Below are 20,120 nucleotides of genomic sequence, written 5' to 3'. Positions count from 1 at the left end.
GGAAGAGAAACTAAAATGTATGAAGCACCTATTACAAATCCAGGATCATGACACCCTGGCCAGTCACTGCTGCCAAAGGCCCAGCTCAGGGCCCTCTACCCAGGCCCCTCACTTTTCCCAGCTGTGGAATGCTGCCTTCTAAGAGACCCACAGCATAGATCCCACTCACAACTTACTGTATTTACCAGCATAATAGTCTCCAATCTCCTCTCCCTACCAAATTACATTGTTACTGGCTCTATGTCAAAGACTGAAAAATTCCGTCAGAATTGCATTACCAACCTCTCAGCAATAGCCGTGACTATACAGGTTCTGTGGGAGAGCCCCACTTAGGGTAGCCTCAACCGTCATGCCAGCCCAGCGACGTAGCTACTGAACAGTCATGCATAGAGTTGAACCTTTTCCCTATTTCATGCTTGCCGGCGTTTGTACTTCTTCCATGAATTGTCTGTTCAGAGCATCTGTGTTTTGGGTGCTCACGAGCCGTCCACAGAGTGAGTGACGTCCAAGAGGCATTTTTTTTTTAAAGATTTTATTTATTTATTCGGCAGAGATAGAGACAGCCAGCGAGAAAGGGAACACAAGCAGGGGGAGTGGGAGAGGAAGAAGCAGGCTCATAGCGGAGGAGCCTGATGTGGGGCTCGATCCCATAACGCCGGGATCACGCCCTGAGCCGAAGGCAGACGCTTAACCGCTGTGCCACCCAGGCGCCCCCCAAGAGGCATTTTTGTTGCACCAGAACAAACCAAGGCCTAGAGAGGCTGCCTTTGCCCAGAGCCCAGAAGATCATGAGAGGCCGGGCTGGAGCTGGGTTCTTTGGGGTCTGTTTTCCTGTACCATGCTGCCGGACCCCACCGCCAAATGTGCGCATCTGTTTCCTAGGAAATACACCATAAGGCTGCCCATTTTGGACGTGTAGTTAAAGTGGGTGCCTAATTCTCTATTTTTCCTACTTTCAGCAGACTGGTGAAACCCTAAGTTATTTTCCCATTCTTAACCTCTTTCCCCAAAACACTAGGCAAAAATAGGAGAGGCACATATCTTGGTAATGTCTGGCTTTCTCTTGGTTCCCTGGTGATGTGCATTTTTCTCCATTGTTACCAAACTTCCACTTTTTCCAAATCAAAATACATTTTAGCGTAAGTGCAATATAGCAACAGTATTTTTTTTTCATTTTTTAATTTCCTTAAGTGAATCTTCAAAACCTTCATATAAGGACATTTTCTAGTATCTCGTGCTCAGAATAAATTACATGGACTATCAGGCATTTACTAAAAAAGTAACTGTGTCTGGGGCCAGTACAAATTCATCCCAGGACCTTAGATCTTCAGTAAAGATGTGAATAGTGAGAATTTACTATCAGAATTTCCAGATGTTTGTTAGACCACATGGATGACTTGTGAGTTCCTCAAATTCTACAACCCAAATAGTTCATAGACCGATACATTTATATGGGCAATAAACGTAGAACTAATGTTCTCCTTCACTAGTAATCAAAGCAATTTTTTAAAAGAACAAAAAAGTTTTTTTATTAAATCAACACATTTTTTAAAATACTAACATTCTTGTTGGTGAGAGTATGTTGAAATGGGCTCTCAAACTTCTGGAGGAAAAATAAAAGATACCATCTTTTTGGAAAGCTGTTTGGCTTTAAAATACACCAGGCCCTTTGACATAGTAATTCCCTCCCCAGAGGGTAATATTACATTTAGACAAAACTTGAATGTTCAAAGATATTAATTCTAGCACTATCTCAATATCAAAAATGTCCCACTACTGAAGATTGATTTAATTAAACATGGGATATTATGCCCCATTAAATATGACGTTTCTGAATACCCTTACATATTCTTCGTATTCTTCGCAATGTATGATATGAAGTGAGCTCCTGGTCTAACCCCGTCCTCAGACCTGGTTCTCCTGTACTTTTCTCCATCCTTCCAGTGCTGCGGCCAGCAGCTGTGGGGCCATCCTGGACCTCTCTCTTTCGCGTCCCACAGCTGGCCTGCAGCACATTCTGTCGGTCCCACCTTCCGTACGATCTGCCCTACTTTTCAGGCCTCTTGTAAAGCATGAACTGAAAAGGCTTGAGGAGAAAAGAAAGCAACCCTGAGTGCCCTTGAGTGGCTACGGTTTTGGTTCTTAAATAGAGGCCCAGTTTTTCTCCTTCTTGAATTATCTCATGATCTCTTTTTCCTAGAACAGAAACCGTTGGGCCAAAATCACCTCATTGAAAAGATGACATCTGGAAGTAGGATAGCAGGATTCAATGTATTAGCGCAATGAATAGAAAAAGACGTGAGGGAGAAAATAATAGGATTTCACTGGTGCTAAGCCTACTTACTGAGAAAGGTTGTGTATTTTCAGTGAGCTACAAATACTGTACCGTCTGACAGACCATCCGCTGTAAAGGAGACCCTAGGACCAAGTATACAGAAGCCTCCACTAGCCGAGCTGCTGGGCTGTTGCCCTTAGGACAGGTGTGTAGGCTTTGCCACGGGGAAGAGACACTGCCGTAGACTGTTGATGTCTGATGATTCCCATGAGGTTGAGTCATAACACCAACGGTTCGTCCAGACCTCACATGTACAAATATGTAGAGAGGTTTGTGATAATTAGGTAAGCCCAGACTGGGAAGATGTTGAAGGGCTATTTTAGTTCACAAAAGGCCTCATCATGTTTAAATTCCTAAGGAAGAGGTCTGCATACCGAGGACTTAGGTAACTTGTAAGTGTGATGATTTAGAAATGTTGGAAAGTTGTGAATGGCCTGCAGTCTGTTGAAAGTTTAGGATTTACTTCCTTGGGATGAATCCTGTCCTAGGCAATGAACTTCACTTTGACCACACTGTAACTTCTCTTTGAAAACACTGTGCCCTTTCTGAAAGAAAACAGTAGATCACTGAAATCAGTCTTGGAGTTTACCTGTCTTTAGAGCACAACCCAAGGTCATCCACATGAAGAATCAGGCGGAAATTTAAGATCCTTGAGGTTGTGGTTGAGGTCTTGTGAACAGGAGGTGAGGCCTCAGGAAATCTTTAGGGCGTAACAGTCCAGGTATATTGTTGATTTTCCCAGAAGAAGGCAAAAAAATGTTGACTCTTAGAATCTAAAGGAACACTAAAGAAAGCAGAACATATATTTGCAACTGTAAAATACGCCACCTTGGGAGGCACTAGAGATAAAAGAGTATTTGGTTCTGGGGGCCCCTGGGTGGCTCAGTTGTTTAAGTGTCCGACTCTTGATTTTGGCTCAAGTCATGATCTCAGGGTTCTGAGATTGAGCCCTGTGTCAGGCTCTGCACTCAGCATGGACTCTGCTTGTCCCTCGGCGTCTGCTCCTCCCCCCACACACACTCTCTCTCAAATAAATAAATAAAATCTAAAAGAAAAAAAAAAGAAAAAGAAGGGTGCCTGGGTGGCACAGTTGGTTAAGCATCTAATTCTTGGTTTCAGCTCAGGTCATGATCTCAGGGTCCGGGGATCAAGCCCCACATTGGGTTCCGCACTGGGCGTGGAGTCTGCTTGAGATTCTCTTTCTCTGCCCCTCCTGCTTGTGCTGTCTCTCTCTCTCTCTCTAAAATAAATAAATAAAATCTTTTTAAAAATAAGAAAAAATTTTAAAAAGAGTATTTAGTTCTGGTCAGGGAATGACTATTCTGTTATGGCCCCAAGGTCCTGAGTAAATCCATATCCCCTTCCACTGGGTTTTTTGTCTGAAGGGTAAGGGTGTTACAAGGACTGTTCAAGGTATGATGAGTCCTTTCTGTATTATGCTTTTGACTGTTTTAGTCCTCCTTTGGTTTTAAGAGGGTATTGTGCAAGTTTGGGTAGAAATTTAGACAGGCCATTCTGAACCTTAACAGATTCATCCCTAATAATCTTGCTAATAATTGAATGTTTGAAACATTGTTCCCTTTTTGTTCTAAAGCACTTCTCAATTTTGTTCATATTGAAGGCTCCCCAAATCAACTGCTATACCTCTAAATTATCCTTGATAAAATTGTGCCATAATAAGTTCACAAATTTGGGTTATAGAGTGAATACATGTAGGAAACAAGAATCTGGTCTACAGGGGCAGACCTGGGTTTAGATTGAGCAAACCCATAATTTGGGGAACAGTCAGTCCTCAAAGAGTTGCTTGTGCCCCTGTGTCTCAGCCTCTCCCCCAAACCCAATGCCTGGGCCTCCCAACTACAAACCCCAACCAGCTTTGTAGTTCCAGAGGACAGAAAAACATGGAGAGATCTCTCCCAGGGCCAGACCTTCATGGACAAAGCAAAAGAACACTGAGGAAAGTTCTCATGGGATTTTTTGTAATCACCAAATACTGGAAGCACCCATATATCCTTCAGTGCGTGAATGGATAAACTCTGGTATATCCATATGTGTACCATTGTTTTGGGAATACTACTCAGCAGCAAAAAAGGATTATTAATCTATGCAACAACTTGGATAGAACCCAAAGGGATTATGCTGAGGGGGAGAAAAGCTAATCTCAAAAGGTTACTATATAATTCCATTTATATAGCATTCTCAAAATTACAAAATTACAGCAATGGAAAACATCTATGCTTGCCAGGGGTTAGAGTTGAGGACAAGGCATGGCTGTAGAGGGGCCACACTGGGGAGTTTCCTCGAGGTTATAGAACAATTCTGCATCCGAGTAGGGTGGTGATTATATCAATCTACACATGTGATAAAATTTCGTAGACTGCACACCAAAAAAAAAAAGTGCACATAAAAACAGATTAAATCCAAATAATGTCTGTAGCTTAGTTAATAATGTACCAGTGTCAACTTCCCGGGCTTCACAGTTGTTATGTAAGCTGTTATTGGGGAAGCTGGATGAGGATACATGCGAATTCTTTGTCCTATTTTGCAATTGTGAGTCCAAAATTATTTCAAAATAAAGAGTTTCCAAAAATTTGGAAGGCACTGATTTCCACAAAGCAGCACTTGGGGATCTCTTCAGTTTTTACTAGAAAAGATAATATAAAATAAAGCCTCAAGAATTATAAATTTAATACAGCTTCTAATCACTGTAACTTCATTTGCTGTAATTTTGATTTGGAAACTATGCTCAGTTTTTTAACTCTAGTATGGTTACAAATATTTTTGTGGTGTTATAAATATATTGTATCCAGGAGGGGAAAAAAATCCCTCCTTGAGTTTCCCCCAGGATGAAATACCCGCTAACCTCTTTACGGAACTCCTGGCGTGTGGCTTCTGTCTACCTTCTTAACCTCATCTCCTGCTCCCAGCATGCATTCTGGTGTGAACTATTTGTAATCCTCTCCCTCTTCCCAGCCTATTCTTCTCTCCTCTTAACACTCTGTTTGATGACCTTCTCCTTCAACACCCACATCAAACTATGCTTCCTCTACAAAGCCGTCCCTGGCCCAGGAAGCAGAGTTGCTCCAACAGCATGCCTTCCTGCCTGTGGGATTGTAGCATAATGTGGAGCCCTTGGATTATTTGTTCAATGGCCTAGCTCTGACCCTGGTCCAGGAACGCCTTAAGGGCCCCGACCAGGTCCCATTCCTTCCTACAGGCCCTGCACCTGGCTCAGTGCCTAGAGCACACACTCCGTAAATGGCGATAAGCAAGTGAGTGAATCGGAGGCTCTGAAAAGTCCTTAGTAATAAATTTTGTGCATTCCATCCTGCCTTAATAGAGTACTTTTCAACAAGATTTTCAATGAAACTAAAGATCGAAAGGGGTTCTGATTAACTACAGTTAAGCACCATGGCAAAGGAATATTTAAAGTATTTTCCAAATGTTCATCTTAGTTAAGACTTTATTATATTTAAAATTCTTCCCATTCTTTCTTTTCATTCATGACACAGTGTTGTAAGCAGCTTTAGAAAGACCATGAGGTTGCACTTGTGAGTCCCCTTGGACAGATAAGACCTAGAACTTAAGAACAGTATATGGATTCTGAAGGAGGAAGGGTGGGATGTCAAGATGAAGAGCGCAAGCCTACCTTCAACCTTGCCTACTGCTTCCAGCTTTGACGAAGAGCAGCACGGTGTCCCCACCTTGTGGGCAAGCCGCTTGCTACTTCGCCCGCCTTGGCAGCAGGCACAAATGCCTTGGGTGACAAACTCCCGATTTCCCCCCTCAGCATCCTCATGGGCAAATGATCTGGGACTCCGTAACTGTCTTTGGGTCCAGCTTCTGTCTCCAGCCTCCAGCAAGATGACTCAAACTTTCACCACTTCTTGCACAATCTAATGACCATTTCTCCACCAGAGGTCTGGTAACTTCATTAAACAGGGCAGATAACCTCCTCCTTGAAACCAGCCCCTCCCTTGGCTCCTGACTCATCACCTGCCTCTCCTATCTCCTCTCATGATCACATCCCTAAGAAATCTCCTCAAAGACTCAATCACTGGTCTTCAGCTCATTTTATTAAAAAATAAAAAGAACAACAAACTTCTTTCCCATGTCTCTAATTTCCCATTTTCTCTTCACTGCTTTCTGATATCCTATCATCTTTAAAGGCCCAAGTTAGGTGCCCCCCTTCTCCCAGACGTCATCTAACGGAGCCCACGCTCACCCTTTACGCTCTCTTGGAGCACTCGGAAGCCAAATGTACTTTCACTGTTGAGCACTTCTTATGTTCTGTTTTTTTGAGTTACTCTTATTTCTTCAGTCAAACAAAGGTCCTTAAGGACAAGATCCATGTCTTAAAATGACCCCATGTCCCCGTGCTGCCTCGCAAGGTGTTCAGCACCTTATGTCAGCAGTCAGTACGTACTTGGTGATGGAGATTAAGACAACATTGCGGTAGTTTGGAAAAAGAAACCCAAAGAAGAAAACCTTTGAAATTTCTTTTCCCTTCTCCTAATGCTCGGGGGCCTAAATCGGAGCAGGTCATCGCACACTGGAGCTGTGCGAGATCAAATAGCTTTTCCGCCACAGCGTCGGGGTGTAGCAAGAGTGTGGGGTCTAGATGGGTTCACACTGTCGTCTTGCCAGTGGGTGAGCTTGAGCAAGTCCCCTGAACCCAGAGCCTTCATTTCCTCATATTCAAAATTGAGGTAATTACTAAGGCTTTTTGGAGATGAAGGCTATACACCATGAGAGTGTCATTTGTGGTGGGAATTTCAGGAACCATGGTAGACCAGGGGAGAAGCTATTTGAAAGTAGGCAGGCCTTCCTGTACCCTCCTCCCCCAGTGCATAGCCCCATGGAGGGGGGCCCACTGTGTCCTGCAGGGCAGGCTGCTAGAGTCTCAGGGACCTGAAGAATGACAGTCTGCGTGAGAAGACAGAAAACCAAACACTGAAACATGCCAAGTTTGTTCTAGACATCACCAGGGTATTCCTTCTGGTGGCAAGGTTAGAGGATTAAATGAGCAGTCCATCAAAAAGGCAAGGAAATAAAGCCGGAGAATTCTGAGAGGGACTGGCTGTGGGGCAGGAGGAGCTGTGAGAGCAGAGGAGGGCTGAGCTGGGGATCAAGGCAAAGAAGGCTAAACAACCGGTCAGACCCACTCATTCCAGACGTAGGGAGACCATGTCACTGGGCCCAATGACAACGGCAAGCCACAAAGTCTAAAGAAACATCGTTTTAAAGGAAGATAAAGTGACAGGGCTTATATGTGCCCCCTGAGACACAGACCGGCCTTTGAAGCGTGAAGGATCATTACGGAAACATCAGGCGCACTAGGGCTGCGGAAACAAATGTACTGTCCTCAATGCGTCACAGCAGCCGCTGCAGCCCTTCCCTGTCTGTCCTCAGGCTAGCCACCCATGGGCCAGCAGCCCGCCCCTCAGAGCAGGCCAGGGAGAAGCGGGCTGAACAGCAGCTGCGGGCGTATGGCAGCATTACCCAGACCAGCCTGGGGATGCCTCTTTAACAGTTGAGATCATTGTTCAATAGGACATGTCCAGGACCCTGGTAGCAGGACCTCGGCAGGGTTCGGGACCTTAGAGAACAGCCACGTGACCTCAAAGTGTTGTGAGAACAGAATCCTGGAGAGGCTCCAGTCCCTACCTGAACCAATACCATCCAGGTCCCTGGCCTAGATCTGCTGGAGTGGGCGTGTGCTGGTTCCCCACCAGCCCCGGAGCTAGTCCACCTGCCTCCTCTCTACCTTTGACTAATTCAGCTCTGAGAGGCTGAGCCTCCCTGTGAGTCAGGTCCTTGCCCCGCCGTGAGAAGGTGATTGGCTGGGCCTGCCAGGGCTTTGTGACCCGCCGGCAGGGCCCCTCCAGCCCCTCAGAACCCTTCGTGCCTGCCTGCACAAATTGCCTCCATGCAACCCCAGAATAACCTGGATGTGTGACCCAAGGGCACAAGGGGTAGCAATTTTGCAGATTTTCCAAACAGGTGACTTCAGCCCCCCTGGGCCTGGGCAGGAAGGGTTAGCCCAGTGACAATGGGCATAGCCCTACGTCAGGAGCGGGAAACGTTTTGGCAGACTCCTGAGTCATCCTCTGATCCCACAGTGCCTGTTCCAGTTCTCCTGGCCGGTAGGATGGCGTCGACAAAGCCGAATAGATGGGGAATCTGGAGTTGGGGAGGGATTGTGGTCAGAGGCCCAGCTTCAGGAAGCCCAGATGGCTGTCCCCAGGCAGAAAGGGTGGAGTTCTGTAGTCTGTCTCCCCCCTGGACTGGCCTTCCTTGGGCTCGGAGACCTGAAGCTGGATACATGTTGGGCACCTGCCTCCTCAAACAAGGGCCCTTGGATTCTCGCTGTCTGTCCCAGTGATGCTGGTAACACTTACTGAAACTGTACCGTGTGCTAGGCTCTGCTCAGTGCTTGGTATGTGTGGTTCACTTAACCCTCATAAAGGCTCTATGAAGTGGGAACTGTCTCCATTTTATAGATGAGGAAATTGAGGTCCAAAGCCAAACTGCTAGGAAATGTTAGAGCCGGGATTTGAATCCAAGTATTCTTAAAGCAGCACCTTTTTGGAGGCTGCTGAAGGCCTGCCCAGTACCCATACGCAGAACTGACAGGCCTGTTCTTTCATAGCCATGCTGGATAGAGGGTAGAGTCCTGGGAACTGCAGGGGCTTCTCCTAGGGACCAAAGAACTGGGGACCCTAGAATTATCTTCAAGACATATTTGTAGAAGATGGATTCCCACTGAAGACTTGGAAACGAAAAGCCAAAATCAGATTTAAACTCGTGATACCGTTCTTAAATATTGAAATGTGAGTTTTCAGAGTTATATAGACTTATTTATGATTTAGGAATATACATACCTAGAGCTAATGTCATCCTAGGTATCTGGGAAGGAATTGGATGGTTTCTAGAAACTCTTCTGACCATGGGAGATTGAGATTTAGTCTTGCCTGTTTCCAAGGCCTTAGGCCACAGAATGGCCAGCAGGTTCACGTCTCCTGATGAGAACTGTAACTGCCTTTCCCATCGCCAGTAAATGCACCCCGAACCTTATGGGCCTAGCATAGGAAATGATTTCGCAAAATCACCAGATTAAACCTCATCACCTTGTCCTTCCCATGACTCCAGACCTGGTAGCCAGAGTCAAGGTCCTGAAGAGCAGGCTTTTCCCAAGGCCACATTCTCAGTCTGATCCTGGAATGGGGTTTCCAGCTGACTTGGTGGGTGACACGCCACAACCCAATCAGGGACTGTTTCCCTTGACAGTCACCATGTGCCAAAGATGATGGTAGAAACCAAGGGACAGGGAAGACCCCACATGGTAGCTTTTGGAACAGAGCCTGACCCCTGGTGTGGTTGCCTACCATTCTCTCCGAAGAGGGAAAGTAACCCTTGGTAACAAGTGTGTTAACTTAAAGAGTTTAGTCAGACCTTTTCTCTGCTGTAATTGGAGGCAATTGGACCACACAGAGCCAGATGCTTGGGTAAATGCTTTATAAAATATCTTTGCCGCCAGAAGCTGGTCTGGTTTAAGTCTAGGTCTGAGTTAACACCCAATACAAAAAGTCATCAGAAGTGGGACCAATTGATGCGTTTAATGTGTGGCATGGGGAGGTCGGTGTAGTTCAGTCCAGAATCTTAGACCCAATGTTCCAGGCCACTCCAGCTGGTCCAGTTCTTAGAGGACATCCAGGTCAGAACGAAGCACTCCATTCAACCACGCCCTGTGCCCTGATACCACGAGCTTTTGACAGAACCAGGCTTCCTCTTTGGGGGACCAGATCAAAGTTAGAGGCTCTCTTTTTCTAAATGGAGCTAGGGAGAGGAGGATTTGGGGCGGGGGGAATGTTTAGGGGAGGTTTTGCTCAGGACCTGGGTGCCCCCTGCTGGCCATAATTCAGTTGTATGTACAGGGCCAAATCTAGGAGAGGAAAATAAAATCCTGCCCTCCCTATCAGAATGAGAGATAAGAGAACTAGGGGGCTGTTTCTTTGTGACCATCTGGCAAGTGTGACAGAAAATCTTTGCAGAGACCCCTGGGTGCCTTAGATGAGTCCTCCTGAGCTAAAATGGACCCCGACCAAGGCAGAGAGTAAGCCAGTCCTGAGTGGAGGTAACGGCTCTGTTCCTAGTATCATCCTCCCACCTCACTCCACCCCACCCCCACCCACTTTCCCAAAAGCCCCATAGGAGGTAACAACAGGATTGTTGGCCCTGAAAAGAGATTTTTTTTTTTCCAACTTCCTTCTTACACGCCCTGTTGCCACTTTGGGCACCCTAGATGCAGACTGATGAAAGTTGTGGAAAATGCCCTCCCACCATGAGGCACAGACAGAACTGGGGATTTCTGGCCCAGAAGACTTTGGCATTTTTCAAGTACCTGTGTAGCTCTTGGTGACTCTTGGAGCAAGGTCTTTAGTTGTATTCTGAAAGAAAAATTGGAAGTTTTTCCTGTGCATCCAGGAGGAAGATGTCTAACACTTTCCGCCCAGGGAGGTAACAGAACGTGCCAACATCCCAGCCGATCCCACTGCAATGCCGGCCAGTCAGTCCGAGGCACGCACCTGCGTCAGATGAGGACGGCGTTCTAGCACCTGGTTGTGCACCAGAATCACCTGGAGTGTGTGTGTGGGTGTGCGTTTATGTGTGTGTGTGTTACTGTAGACAGTTGACTCTTGAACAACACAGGTTTGAACTACACAGGTCCACTTATGTAGATTTTTTCCAGAAATACAGTATGGTACTGTCAATGTATTTTTCTCTTCCTTGTGATTTTCTTAATAACATTTTCTACTCTCTAGCTTTCTTTATTGTAAGAATACAGTATATAATACATATAACATAGAAAATATGTGTCGATCAACTGTTTATGTCATCAGTAAGGCTTTTGGTCAACAGTAGACCATTAGTTCAGTTTTTGAGGGAGCCGAAAGTTATACAGATTTTCAACTGTGCAGGGGATCAATTCCCCTGACCCCTGTATTGTTCAAGGATCAACTGTATACAGTACACTATATATGTCATATATTATATATAAATATATACTAATTTTATATGTAGTACATTATATATATACATAATAGATATCATGTAATTGTATATAATACATATATAGTTATACACACACACATATGCACTTGGGCTTTACTCTGACCTACTAGAAAATCTCTGCAGGAAAATCTGATGTGCCCTTCTAGTAAAGAATGTGAACCATCCCCTGTTCAGTCCCATGGAACCCCAAGAAGGCTGCCTTCAGGCTGGAAGACCCTCGAAGCTCAAATGCTTTCAGTCAAAACCTGGAGAACGAAACCTGGACCAATGCCTCTGCTTTTATTCAGTAGTCAGCCCTTGAAGCTCATATACGCTCAACAGAAAAAAAATCCCTAAAGTGGCTCAGGAACTCCCATGGCCAACCTAAGACCTCCCCCTTTACCTCCCTGAACCAGTCCTGACCAGCCCACACCCTGTGAGGTCTAGCAGAGTGAAGAGCCAGAGCCCCCCCAGTCCCCTGAATCACCCTGCCCCAGGGGCCTTGGGGAGAAATAATCCCACCGAGCTCATGGAAAGCCAGTATTCGCAACAGCTCATCCCCTCTGCACTCAGCTTGGCAGGGCTCTGCAAGGCCCCTGGAGGCCTGGCAGGGTCTGACCACTCCTGTGGGGGCCGTTCAAGCCCATTTCTCTCTAACTCTACATGCTCTCCTTCCTGACTTTCTGTCACACCTACTGTTTCACCACACTTAGGGGGCATTTGGTAATACTCTTCTCCTTTGTGTTTGTCTTCCCAGTAAGACTACAAACTCCCTAAGGAGAGGAGCAAATCTTTCCTATTTCTCATAGTCCCTAACTAAACACTCATCAAAATAAAATGCAATTTCCTCGACCCTACCCATTGCCCCTTTATCAAGTTTGATGTCCATCCATTCCCACTAGCTTACTGATTCAGGTTAGGTGAGTTTCCTAGAAACTCAGAAGCACTCTCCTAAATCCAGTCTCTGCAATTATCGTTCACGGGGAATTGGTCTGGAACCCACAAGTGAATGGAATACAGCCTGGCCATTGAGGAGCTTACATTTAGGTGGAAAGGACAGACATACGAGTGATTTCAAGAGAACTGACATGCTGTGACTGAGCATGCTCAGAGTACTATAGAAACAGAGCGGGGCAGGGCATGTCTCCAGGCACAGGACACAGAGACAGCGTCCTGGAGGACATGATGCCAACATCCCAGCCAACATAAGGTTGAGTGGGGGGAGGGGGCCAGGCCGGAAGTTGATGAAAGATGATCAGAAAGAGGAGAGGCCATGAGGAGGCATCACTCAATCATTCAAACAATTTGCTGAATACCTTGCCTGTGACAGGCCTGGAAACCCCACTTCTGGCTTCAAGGCTCTTACTAACAAGGGGGCATGCATTTAAACAAGTCTTGTGGTTAGAACAAGGGTCAGAATGCAGGGCACTGGGCTCAAAACCATTGTGTAAGAGGAGAAGCAAGTGTAGTCAAAATTACCCTCGGAAATCTCTCGAATTCCTAGCTTCTGAGTCCTTAGAAGCTCCCAAGACAATAATTTTTGTTTGTGTTGGCTTTTTGGCCTGCCTGGCCTCCCTTCCCCTGGGCAATGAAGGGCAAAACAAGAGGGTTTCTCTCTTGATTTTTCTCGAAAACGTCACTGAAGTTAAATGTGCATCTGCTGAGGTTCTATTATGTATACTTGGGGTGGGGGGCGCAAGGGAGCACAGCCTAGTGGATGCCAACTGAGTCTCCTCTCTAAAGCAGCTTCTCCAGTTTGCACCCACAGACTCTCTGGCATCATGGTCAGGTGCAGATTCTGACTCAGTAGGTCTGGGGTGGGACTCAAGAATCAGAATTTCTAGCAAGCCAAAGCCCATACAGCACCACTGCTGGGGCTCCAGGGACCACAGTTTGAGAACCATGGGAGCAGAGAATGAGTGGACTTTGGAGTGGGGGCAGCATTCCAGACAGGGTAAGTAAGCATCTGCTGGTGGCTCCCAACTTGGGGGGCAAAGTGAGAGATAGGGCTGGAGAGGCGGGGCCCATTTAGGAGTGTGATAAGTGGTGGGGAGGGTCCCATGATAAGGGCAGATGCCTACAGGGCACAGGGGAGTGATCTGGGCATAGTTCTCCTTCACAGAGACACTTTGTGTATTAAACCTAGAGAAATATTCTTCACTCCGGAAATAAGCACTCTCACAATTCTCAAAATACGCCATGCCTTTGTCTATTTTCTGTTTCTCCACTTCTTATAAAGACCTAGTTACAAGATATATTTCCCTCTTAACAGTGCAAGTCAGTGATAAACAGCAGCTGACACTGGCCCCCCTGAGCGGCTGGGGGTGGCTGGGGAGGTTAAGGAGGAGCTCACATCCACTGGCCAGAAGGGGGCGCCCCTGCCCAGCTCCCACCAATGGTGGCTGTGCAGGAACAAAGGCCCAGGGTTGCCAAAAGAAGCCAGAAACCTCAAGTCGTTTGTGTGAAATGTCCCAACGTTAAAATACTGGGCACTAATTCAAAAATGTTTCCAACACTGCGAGTGCTGAACAGTTGGAGTCTGCAAGGCAAATTCAGCCAGTGGGTGTCTTGTTCATGACGGCTGTGCAGAGCGGTGTGGTTCAGGCTGCTTTTACATAGACTGTGATGGCAGCAGCGTCAGGGACGTGCTGGGAGAGAGACTGGAGGCTGGGTGGCCTTCAGGAAGCTACTGCTGGCCTTGGCCAGAGAGCGCGCATGCGTAACCCCCAGCGCAGCAGGAGAGGTGGGAAGAGCAGGGCACACTGAGACCGCAGAGCTGCGGGACTGGATATGAGGATGCGAGGGAGGAGGGCTATGGAGGGTAACCCCCAGGTTTCTAACGTGCGTGACCGAGTGACTGGTGGTGACGTTCTCTGGGATAATGAATACAAGAGCAGAAGCATGTATTGAGGGGAGGTTCTCGATAAGCAGAATTAAGTCCCTATGGGTCAGCCAGCAGGCCACCTGATGCCGAAATGTGGGGTTTGAAGTCAAAGGAGAGGCAAAGGCTAGTCAGCTTTCTACAACACAAATCTGGTCAGGTTACCGCCTGCTTAAAATCCTCTAATGGCTTCCCGTTGTCTGAACAGAAAGTCCAGACTCCTCATGGAAAACAAAGCCCTTTGCAGTCTGTCCCTGCCAACCTCACTGTACCACACCCCAACACAAAAACCTGCTCCCCAGGGAACAAGCCGTGCCTTTGTTCTTGCTAGCTGCGGTCCCCTTCTACCCCTTCCCTTGTATGTTTGGAAAATTCCTAGTTCTCTCAGGCTCTAGCAGCTCTGCCCTGAAGCCTTCGCTGACCTTGTCAAGCAGGAGAGATCACTCCCACCTTTGTGCCTCCTCGAAACTTTGTGTGTGCTGCTTTTTCTGCCCTGCCACTCCCTTCTGGAAGGATGTGCCTGTGTGTAAACTCCTTGAAGGCAGAGAGCACATCTTACTGCGTCGCCAGTCCCTTAGCACACGTCTGGCACGTAGTAGACACTCAGGAAATGGCTGAAGAGTGAAATGGCTGAAGAGTTTTCCAGGAGGGAGAACTGCAAGGCTGGTCTCGAGGAAGATGCCTTTCACTCCCCCAGGGATTATCTGGCTCTTTCTCTCCTTACAGTTAAAGAACAGTACGAGGACCCCGGGGGCTGACCTTGCCCGTCTTCTTTCTTTGCAGCTGGGGTATGGCCGTCAATGTGTACTCCACATCCGTGACCAGTGAAAATCTGAGTCGCCATGATATGCTTGCATGGGTCAATGACTCCCTGCACCTCAATTATACCAAGATAGAACAGCTCTGTTCAGGTAGGAGCCTGGGAGTGGGGAGAGTGGGCCCTGCTGGAGGCAAGGGGAGGGAAGGTGGGAGGCAGAACGGCCCCAGGAGACAATGGAGTTTGTAATCAGGATTAAGGAGGAGAGCTGCAGAGCCCTAAACTAGTCAGAGTGTTTGGAGGTGATGGAAATGAGGGTCTCATGGAATGGAAAGGGTCAAAAGTGAAGAGCAGGAGAGGCTCAGGGAAGGGCTGCAGGAACGGGCGGGAGCCCCGTATCAAGAGCTAGGACAGGCAGTGAGGCCGGAGGGAAACAGCCTGAGGTCCGGTCTTTCCACTCGGGGCCCAAAGCTCGGCTCTTCTTGCAGCCTAACCCTGGGCAAATCACTAGGTCTCAGTTTTCCCGTCTGTAAAATGGAGAGCACATGCCCTATCAAAGCAGGGCTGCCGGTAGGATGGAGTGCCGTATATGCGGTGTTTGGTGTGGTGCTAGGACGGGACCGCATCAGTCCAGAGTGATTGCTTTTATTCCTGGAATCTGGCCGGGACAAGGAGAGGGAAGAGACGGGGTAGTTTGGGGGAGTGGCCAGCAGAGGGCCTGGGGAAGGGAAGGCGAGGAGCCCAGGCAGGGGAGCGGCCGGACCCGCTCACGGAGCCGAGCTTCCCCACAGGGGCAGCCTACTGCCAGTTCATGGACATGCTCTTCCCGGGCTGTGTGCACTTGAGGAAGGTGAAGTTCCAGGCCAAACTGGAGCACGAGTACATCCACAACTTCAAGGTGCTGCAAGCCGCTTTCAAGAAGATGGGTGTTGACAAAGTAGGTGCCTGCGCTCCGGGGCCCTGAGGAGCTGTGTGACCCTGGGGAAGAAGATGGCCCGCCAGCCGGGCGGCAGGGGCCGCTGGGGTCATTCCAGCTCTCACGCCTCTCTCCACCCCCCTACTTTCCAGAGGGAATGTTCCCCCAGCTCAAGGCATGGTGGAAAACCCCACACTTGACATCCCATCCTGAAGACATTCCTGCCCCTTCCTTCTCTCTGGACCCTATCCAGCTCAGCAACCGAGGCTCAGTCTACCGCTCCTATTAAGTTCCTTCTCTGTAGGGCCTATGAAAAGTCTCTGGGCTCACTCTGCTGCCTCAATGGCCCACAGCCCCTGGTTCCAGCAGCCCCCAGCCCACATGCACACGTCAGCGCCAAGGGACACATCCTCACACGGTGCCTCCCGCGCCGGGAGGAGCGGGCCGTCTCTGGATCGCAGGCCCGGGCCACAACCGGGCCGTGGGCTCCGGGGCCGCGGGAGGGGCCCCCCCGCTGTGGAGGAGGCTCAGGCCGCTGCAGCCCCGGGGGCTGGCTTTCCTGAGAGCAGCGGCCGGCTCACAGGTGGCTAAAGTTCTCTGCTTGTGTGGTCTATTTCAGATAATTCCCGTAGAGAAATTAGTGAAAGGAAAATTCCAAGATAATTTTGAGTTTATTCAGTGGTTTAAGAAATTCTTTGACGCAAACTATGATGGAAAGGATTACAACCCTCTGCTGGCGCGGCAGGGCCAGGACGTAGCGCCACCTCCTAACCCAGGTGATCAGATCTTCAACAAATCCAAGAAACTCATTGGCACAGCAGGTAACGTGCCCGAGCTGGGGGAGGGAGTGTGGGGGGCCGGGCCGGCAGGGCTCCACAGCCAGGAGCGCCCCCTGGGCCACCGGCCCGGCCCTGCCAGCCTAGAGGAGACTGTTATCACGGAGTTCAGATGACGCCGCCTGCTGCCCGCCTAGACCAGGGGGAGTCACAGTAGGGAGGACAGGGCCGCAAAGATTGCTGCAGATGGAGAGCCACCGGCACCAGCCATGGGGGCAGTGGCGGTGGGAGGCCCAGGACCCTTGCTTTGGTAGCGTGAGCTAACTTGTTTGCCTCGAGATGACGGGGCGGCATGTGGCATGGTTCGTCTGTCCAGGTCCCCCCAGGCCAAGGGGGGGAGCAGCACACACTCTTCTTGCCCCCTGCCCACTGGATGCCCCGGGACGGGAGTTTGCCAAGCTTCCCCCATTGGGATCACATCTTCCCCTACTCCAAAGGCCCATAGCCCGAAGTCCTCAAGAGAGGAGTCTTTTGAAAGGAGGCTTTGTCTGGGTTCTAGAAGAGAAGGGAGAGAAGCAGTAGGGCCTTTGAGGGATGAGAGGGTTGGGGAGAGGAAGAGAGAGGGGCAGCCCCAGCATCTGAACCCGTCATAGCAGAGCTGCTCCTCCGTTTGCGCTGCTGCCCCGCCCGGGCCTGCCCCCATTCACCTGCTTGCTTTGCGTTAGAAGCAGCCAGCTCGGACTAGGGAGCGGCCATAGCTAGAAGACAAGTGGCCACAGCATGCCCGGCCTGTGGGGGAGGAGCCGGGGGCCCTGAGTCAGGCCCAGCAGAGAGCACAGAGCCCATCCTGAAGCGGGGAGCCTGGGAGCGGCCGGGGCCCTGAGACTCTGAGGTCACCGCAGGGAGGCTGGGGCTTCTGGTAGGAAGGACCCAGCAAGTGCCAGATTTGAGACCCTGCACCAGCTGCTCTGCCTCAGACTCTGGCTGACAGGACTAGAGGCCCAGCCCTCCCAGCCCCACTTCCCAAATTCGCCTTCCCAGTTCCCCTCACCTCCCCCTCAGGCCAGCTCTCCTCCCTCCCCACACCTCATACCTTCTTTACTCCCTGAAGTCCCAGCTCTCCCAGGCTTGCCAAAGAGCTGCCCAGCTGCTGTGGTGTCAGTGTGGCCATGGCTTGAGGCCTAGATGTAGACGGCCCTCCTGAGTGGGAAAAGAGGGAAGGGCTAGAGTGCCTGCCTTTCGCATGGGCCTGCCCCCGCAGCCGTCACACCAGGCCATCTCATGCCACGTGAGCTGTGGGCTCACGTGGCCCCATCCGACTTTTCTCCCCTGGGCAGTTCCACAGAGGACGTCCCCCACAGGCCCCAAAAATATGCAGACCTCTGGTCGGCTGAGCAATGTGGCCCCACCCTGCATCCTCCGGAAGAATCCCCCATCAGCCCGGAATGGCGGCCATGAGACTGATGCCCAGATTCTTGAACTCAACCAGCAGGTGAGTAGGGTGGGCGCGGGTCGCTGAGAGAGCCCTCAACAAAAGCTAGGCCCCTGTCAGTTCAGGAAGGGGAGTCTGAGGCCGGGATCTCTGGCCTGAACACTACCTTGTCCCCGAGCAGCTATTGGATTTGAAGCTGACCGTGGATGGGCTGGAGAAGGAGCGCGACTTCTACTTCAGCAAACTTCGAGACATCGAGCTCATCTGCCAGGAACACGAAAGTGAGAACAGCCCGGTTATCTCGGGCATCATTGGCATTCTCTATGCCACTGAGGTGAGCTCTTCCTGCACCCGCTCCCGTCCCAGGCCCACGGGGCCCTGCCCCATCCTGCCCCATGAAGACCCCAAGGGGTAGCCCTGAGGGGCCTGAGGGAACACGGTGAGGAGAGCCAGAGCCGGCTGAAGTCCGAGCCCAAGGCCACACGGAGATTAGCGGGGGAGGTGGGACTAGAACTCGGCCCTCTCTCCGGAGCCCCAGGCAGCCGTCTCCCTCCCTGCCTGGCCGGCCTGGCTCACCGCTTCCCTCTCCTCTCCCGCCCTCCAGGAAGGATTTGCACCCCCCGAGGACGATGAGATTGAGGAACATCAACAGGAAGACCAGGACGAGTACTGAGGGCGGCCGCAGCCCGGGCTGACTGCACGGCTTCCCGTGCCTCCCCACCCCGCTCCCACCCCACATTATAATCCTTTCCTTGCAGCCTGTCAGCCGGGTGCTTTGCGTCAGTGCCACGGCGCTGGGGAGTCAGGCAAGGAGCGGGGCTCGCGGGGATGGGCCAGGTGAGCAGACAGAGGCCCCGTGCTGCGGGCACCGGCCCAGCGGGCGAGGCCTCTGTCCACTCCTCCATATCCCTATTTATTTCCGTTGTCTCTACGATGTGTCGGCCAACACTTCCCGGGGCGGGGGGCGCTGCTGCCCCCTGCCCCCGCCCCAGCCAGCCGCCTGCTCCCCTGACAGCCAGCAGCTGTATATTTGACAAAGTCATTGGTATATTTTTACTTACTGGATTTTCCTTGCACTTTACCTGTTCTTTTCCCAGGGCTGACAGCACGGGGCTCCAGGGCAGTGTGCCTGGCGTGGCTTCCCTTCCCTGTTGCTGGGAGCCATGGCAGGACTCACCCGTGCTTATTTATTTTGTCTTTTGACTTCCCAGTAGTTGAGGGGAAGGCTGATGTCAGGAGAGGGATGAGGGGACTGGGGAGGGGGTGCCTTAGGCCCCGGTGGTCAGGGAGAGGGAGGGGAGCATGTGAGGGATGATAATGACCTCCTGGCACCAGGCGCCCCCACCCTCAGCCCCCGGCCTCCAGCACTGAAGCCCAGCACTGCCCCGAGGCCCCCAGCCACTCCTCCCGCGGCTCGGTTCATACCACACAGACTCTGCCTGGACCCTCCTGTATGTCTGCCTCCCATCTGCCCTCCTCCCCGACCTCCATCCCCTCGGGCCACCCAGCCTGCATCTGTGTTCACTTTTATTTAAATAAACTTGTGTGGTAAAAGTCCATGCCCTGTCTCCCTCACCGGGGCGACAGCCTGGGTCTCAATGCTTCTCTCTTCTTGAGCACTCCCCTCTCCAGAAGTGGTGGCCCTGGAGCACAGCACCACTGCCACCCTGTGTCAGGCCTGGAAACTGCCATGGGCACTTGGCCTCAGAGCCCAACTCTGACCTCGTCCCCATCGCTCAATACTGGTCCCCAGGCTCTAAGGGAAGGAAGACATGGAGGCCATGACCCCCAGTCCCTGGGGAGGAACAAAGTGTGGGGCCATGGCTGTGACAACGGGCAGCCCAGTCAGGTGGCTGGGGTTGGGGGAGTAACAGAGTGGCCTCCCAAAAGGTGCTTTGTTTCAGTCTCCTTCTGGCCAGTCAGGCCACATGTTGTCTCCCACCCCGGGGTCAAAGTGCACAGCCCTCCC

General features: G+C 50.3%; 1 protein-coding gene across 2 annotated transcripts in view; it reads left to right on the top strand.

Moving 5' to 3' along the window:
- MAPRE3 (microtubule associated protein RP/EB family member 3) overlaps window positions 1-19,708 on the top strand; it is a 50,855-nt gene extending 31,147 nt beyond the window's left edge. Inside the window, exons 2-7 of one of the 2 annotated variants that reach the window (XM_045809235.2) lie at window positions 15,054-15,181; window positions 15,819-15,964; window positions 16,563-16,719; window positions 18,057-18,211; window positions 18,333-18,485; window positions 18,756-19,708. In XM_045809235.2, the coding sequence (XP_045665191.1) occupies window positions 15,061-15,181; window positions 15,819-15,964; window positions 16,563-16,719; window positions 18,057-18,211; window positions 18,333-18,485; window positions 18,756-18,824 (801 nt within the window). In that variant the 5' untranslated portion in view covers window positions 15,054-15,060 and the 3' untranslated portion in view covers window positions 18,825-19,708. Of the gene's footprint in view, window positions 1-15,053; window positions 15,182-15,818; window positions 15,965-16,562; window positions 16,765-18,056; window positions 18,212-18,332; window positions 18,486-18,755 lie in introns of both variants that reach the window. The other variant, XM_045809233.2, reaches the window with a different exon arrangement.
- Window positions 19,709-20,120: the final 412 nt, after the last annotated feature.

The sequence above is a fragment of the Ursus americanus genome, chromosome 7 (genome assembly GCF_024610735.1).
Source record: "Ursus americanus isolate L20-20 chromosome 7, mUrsAme1.1.p, whole genome shotgun sequence".
NCBI lineage: Eukaryota > Metazoa > Chordata > Mammalia > Carnivora > Ursidae > Ursus > Ursus americanus.
This window is presented reverse-complemented; position numbering and strand designations above follow the sequence as displayed.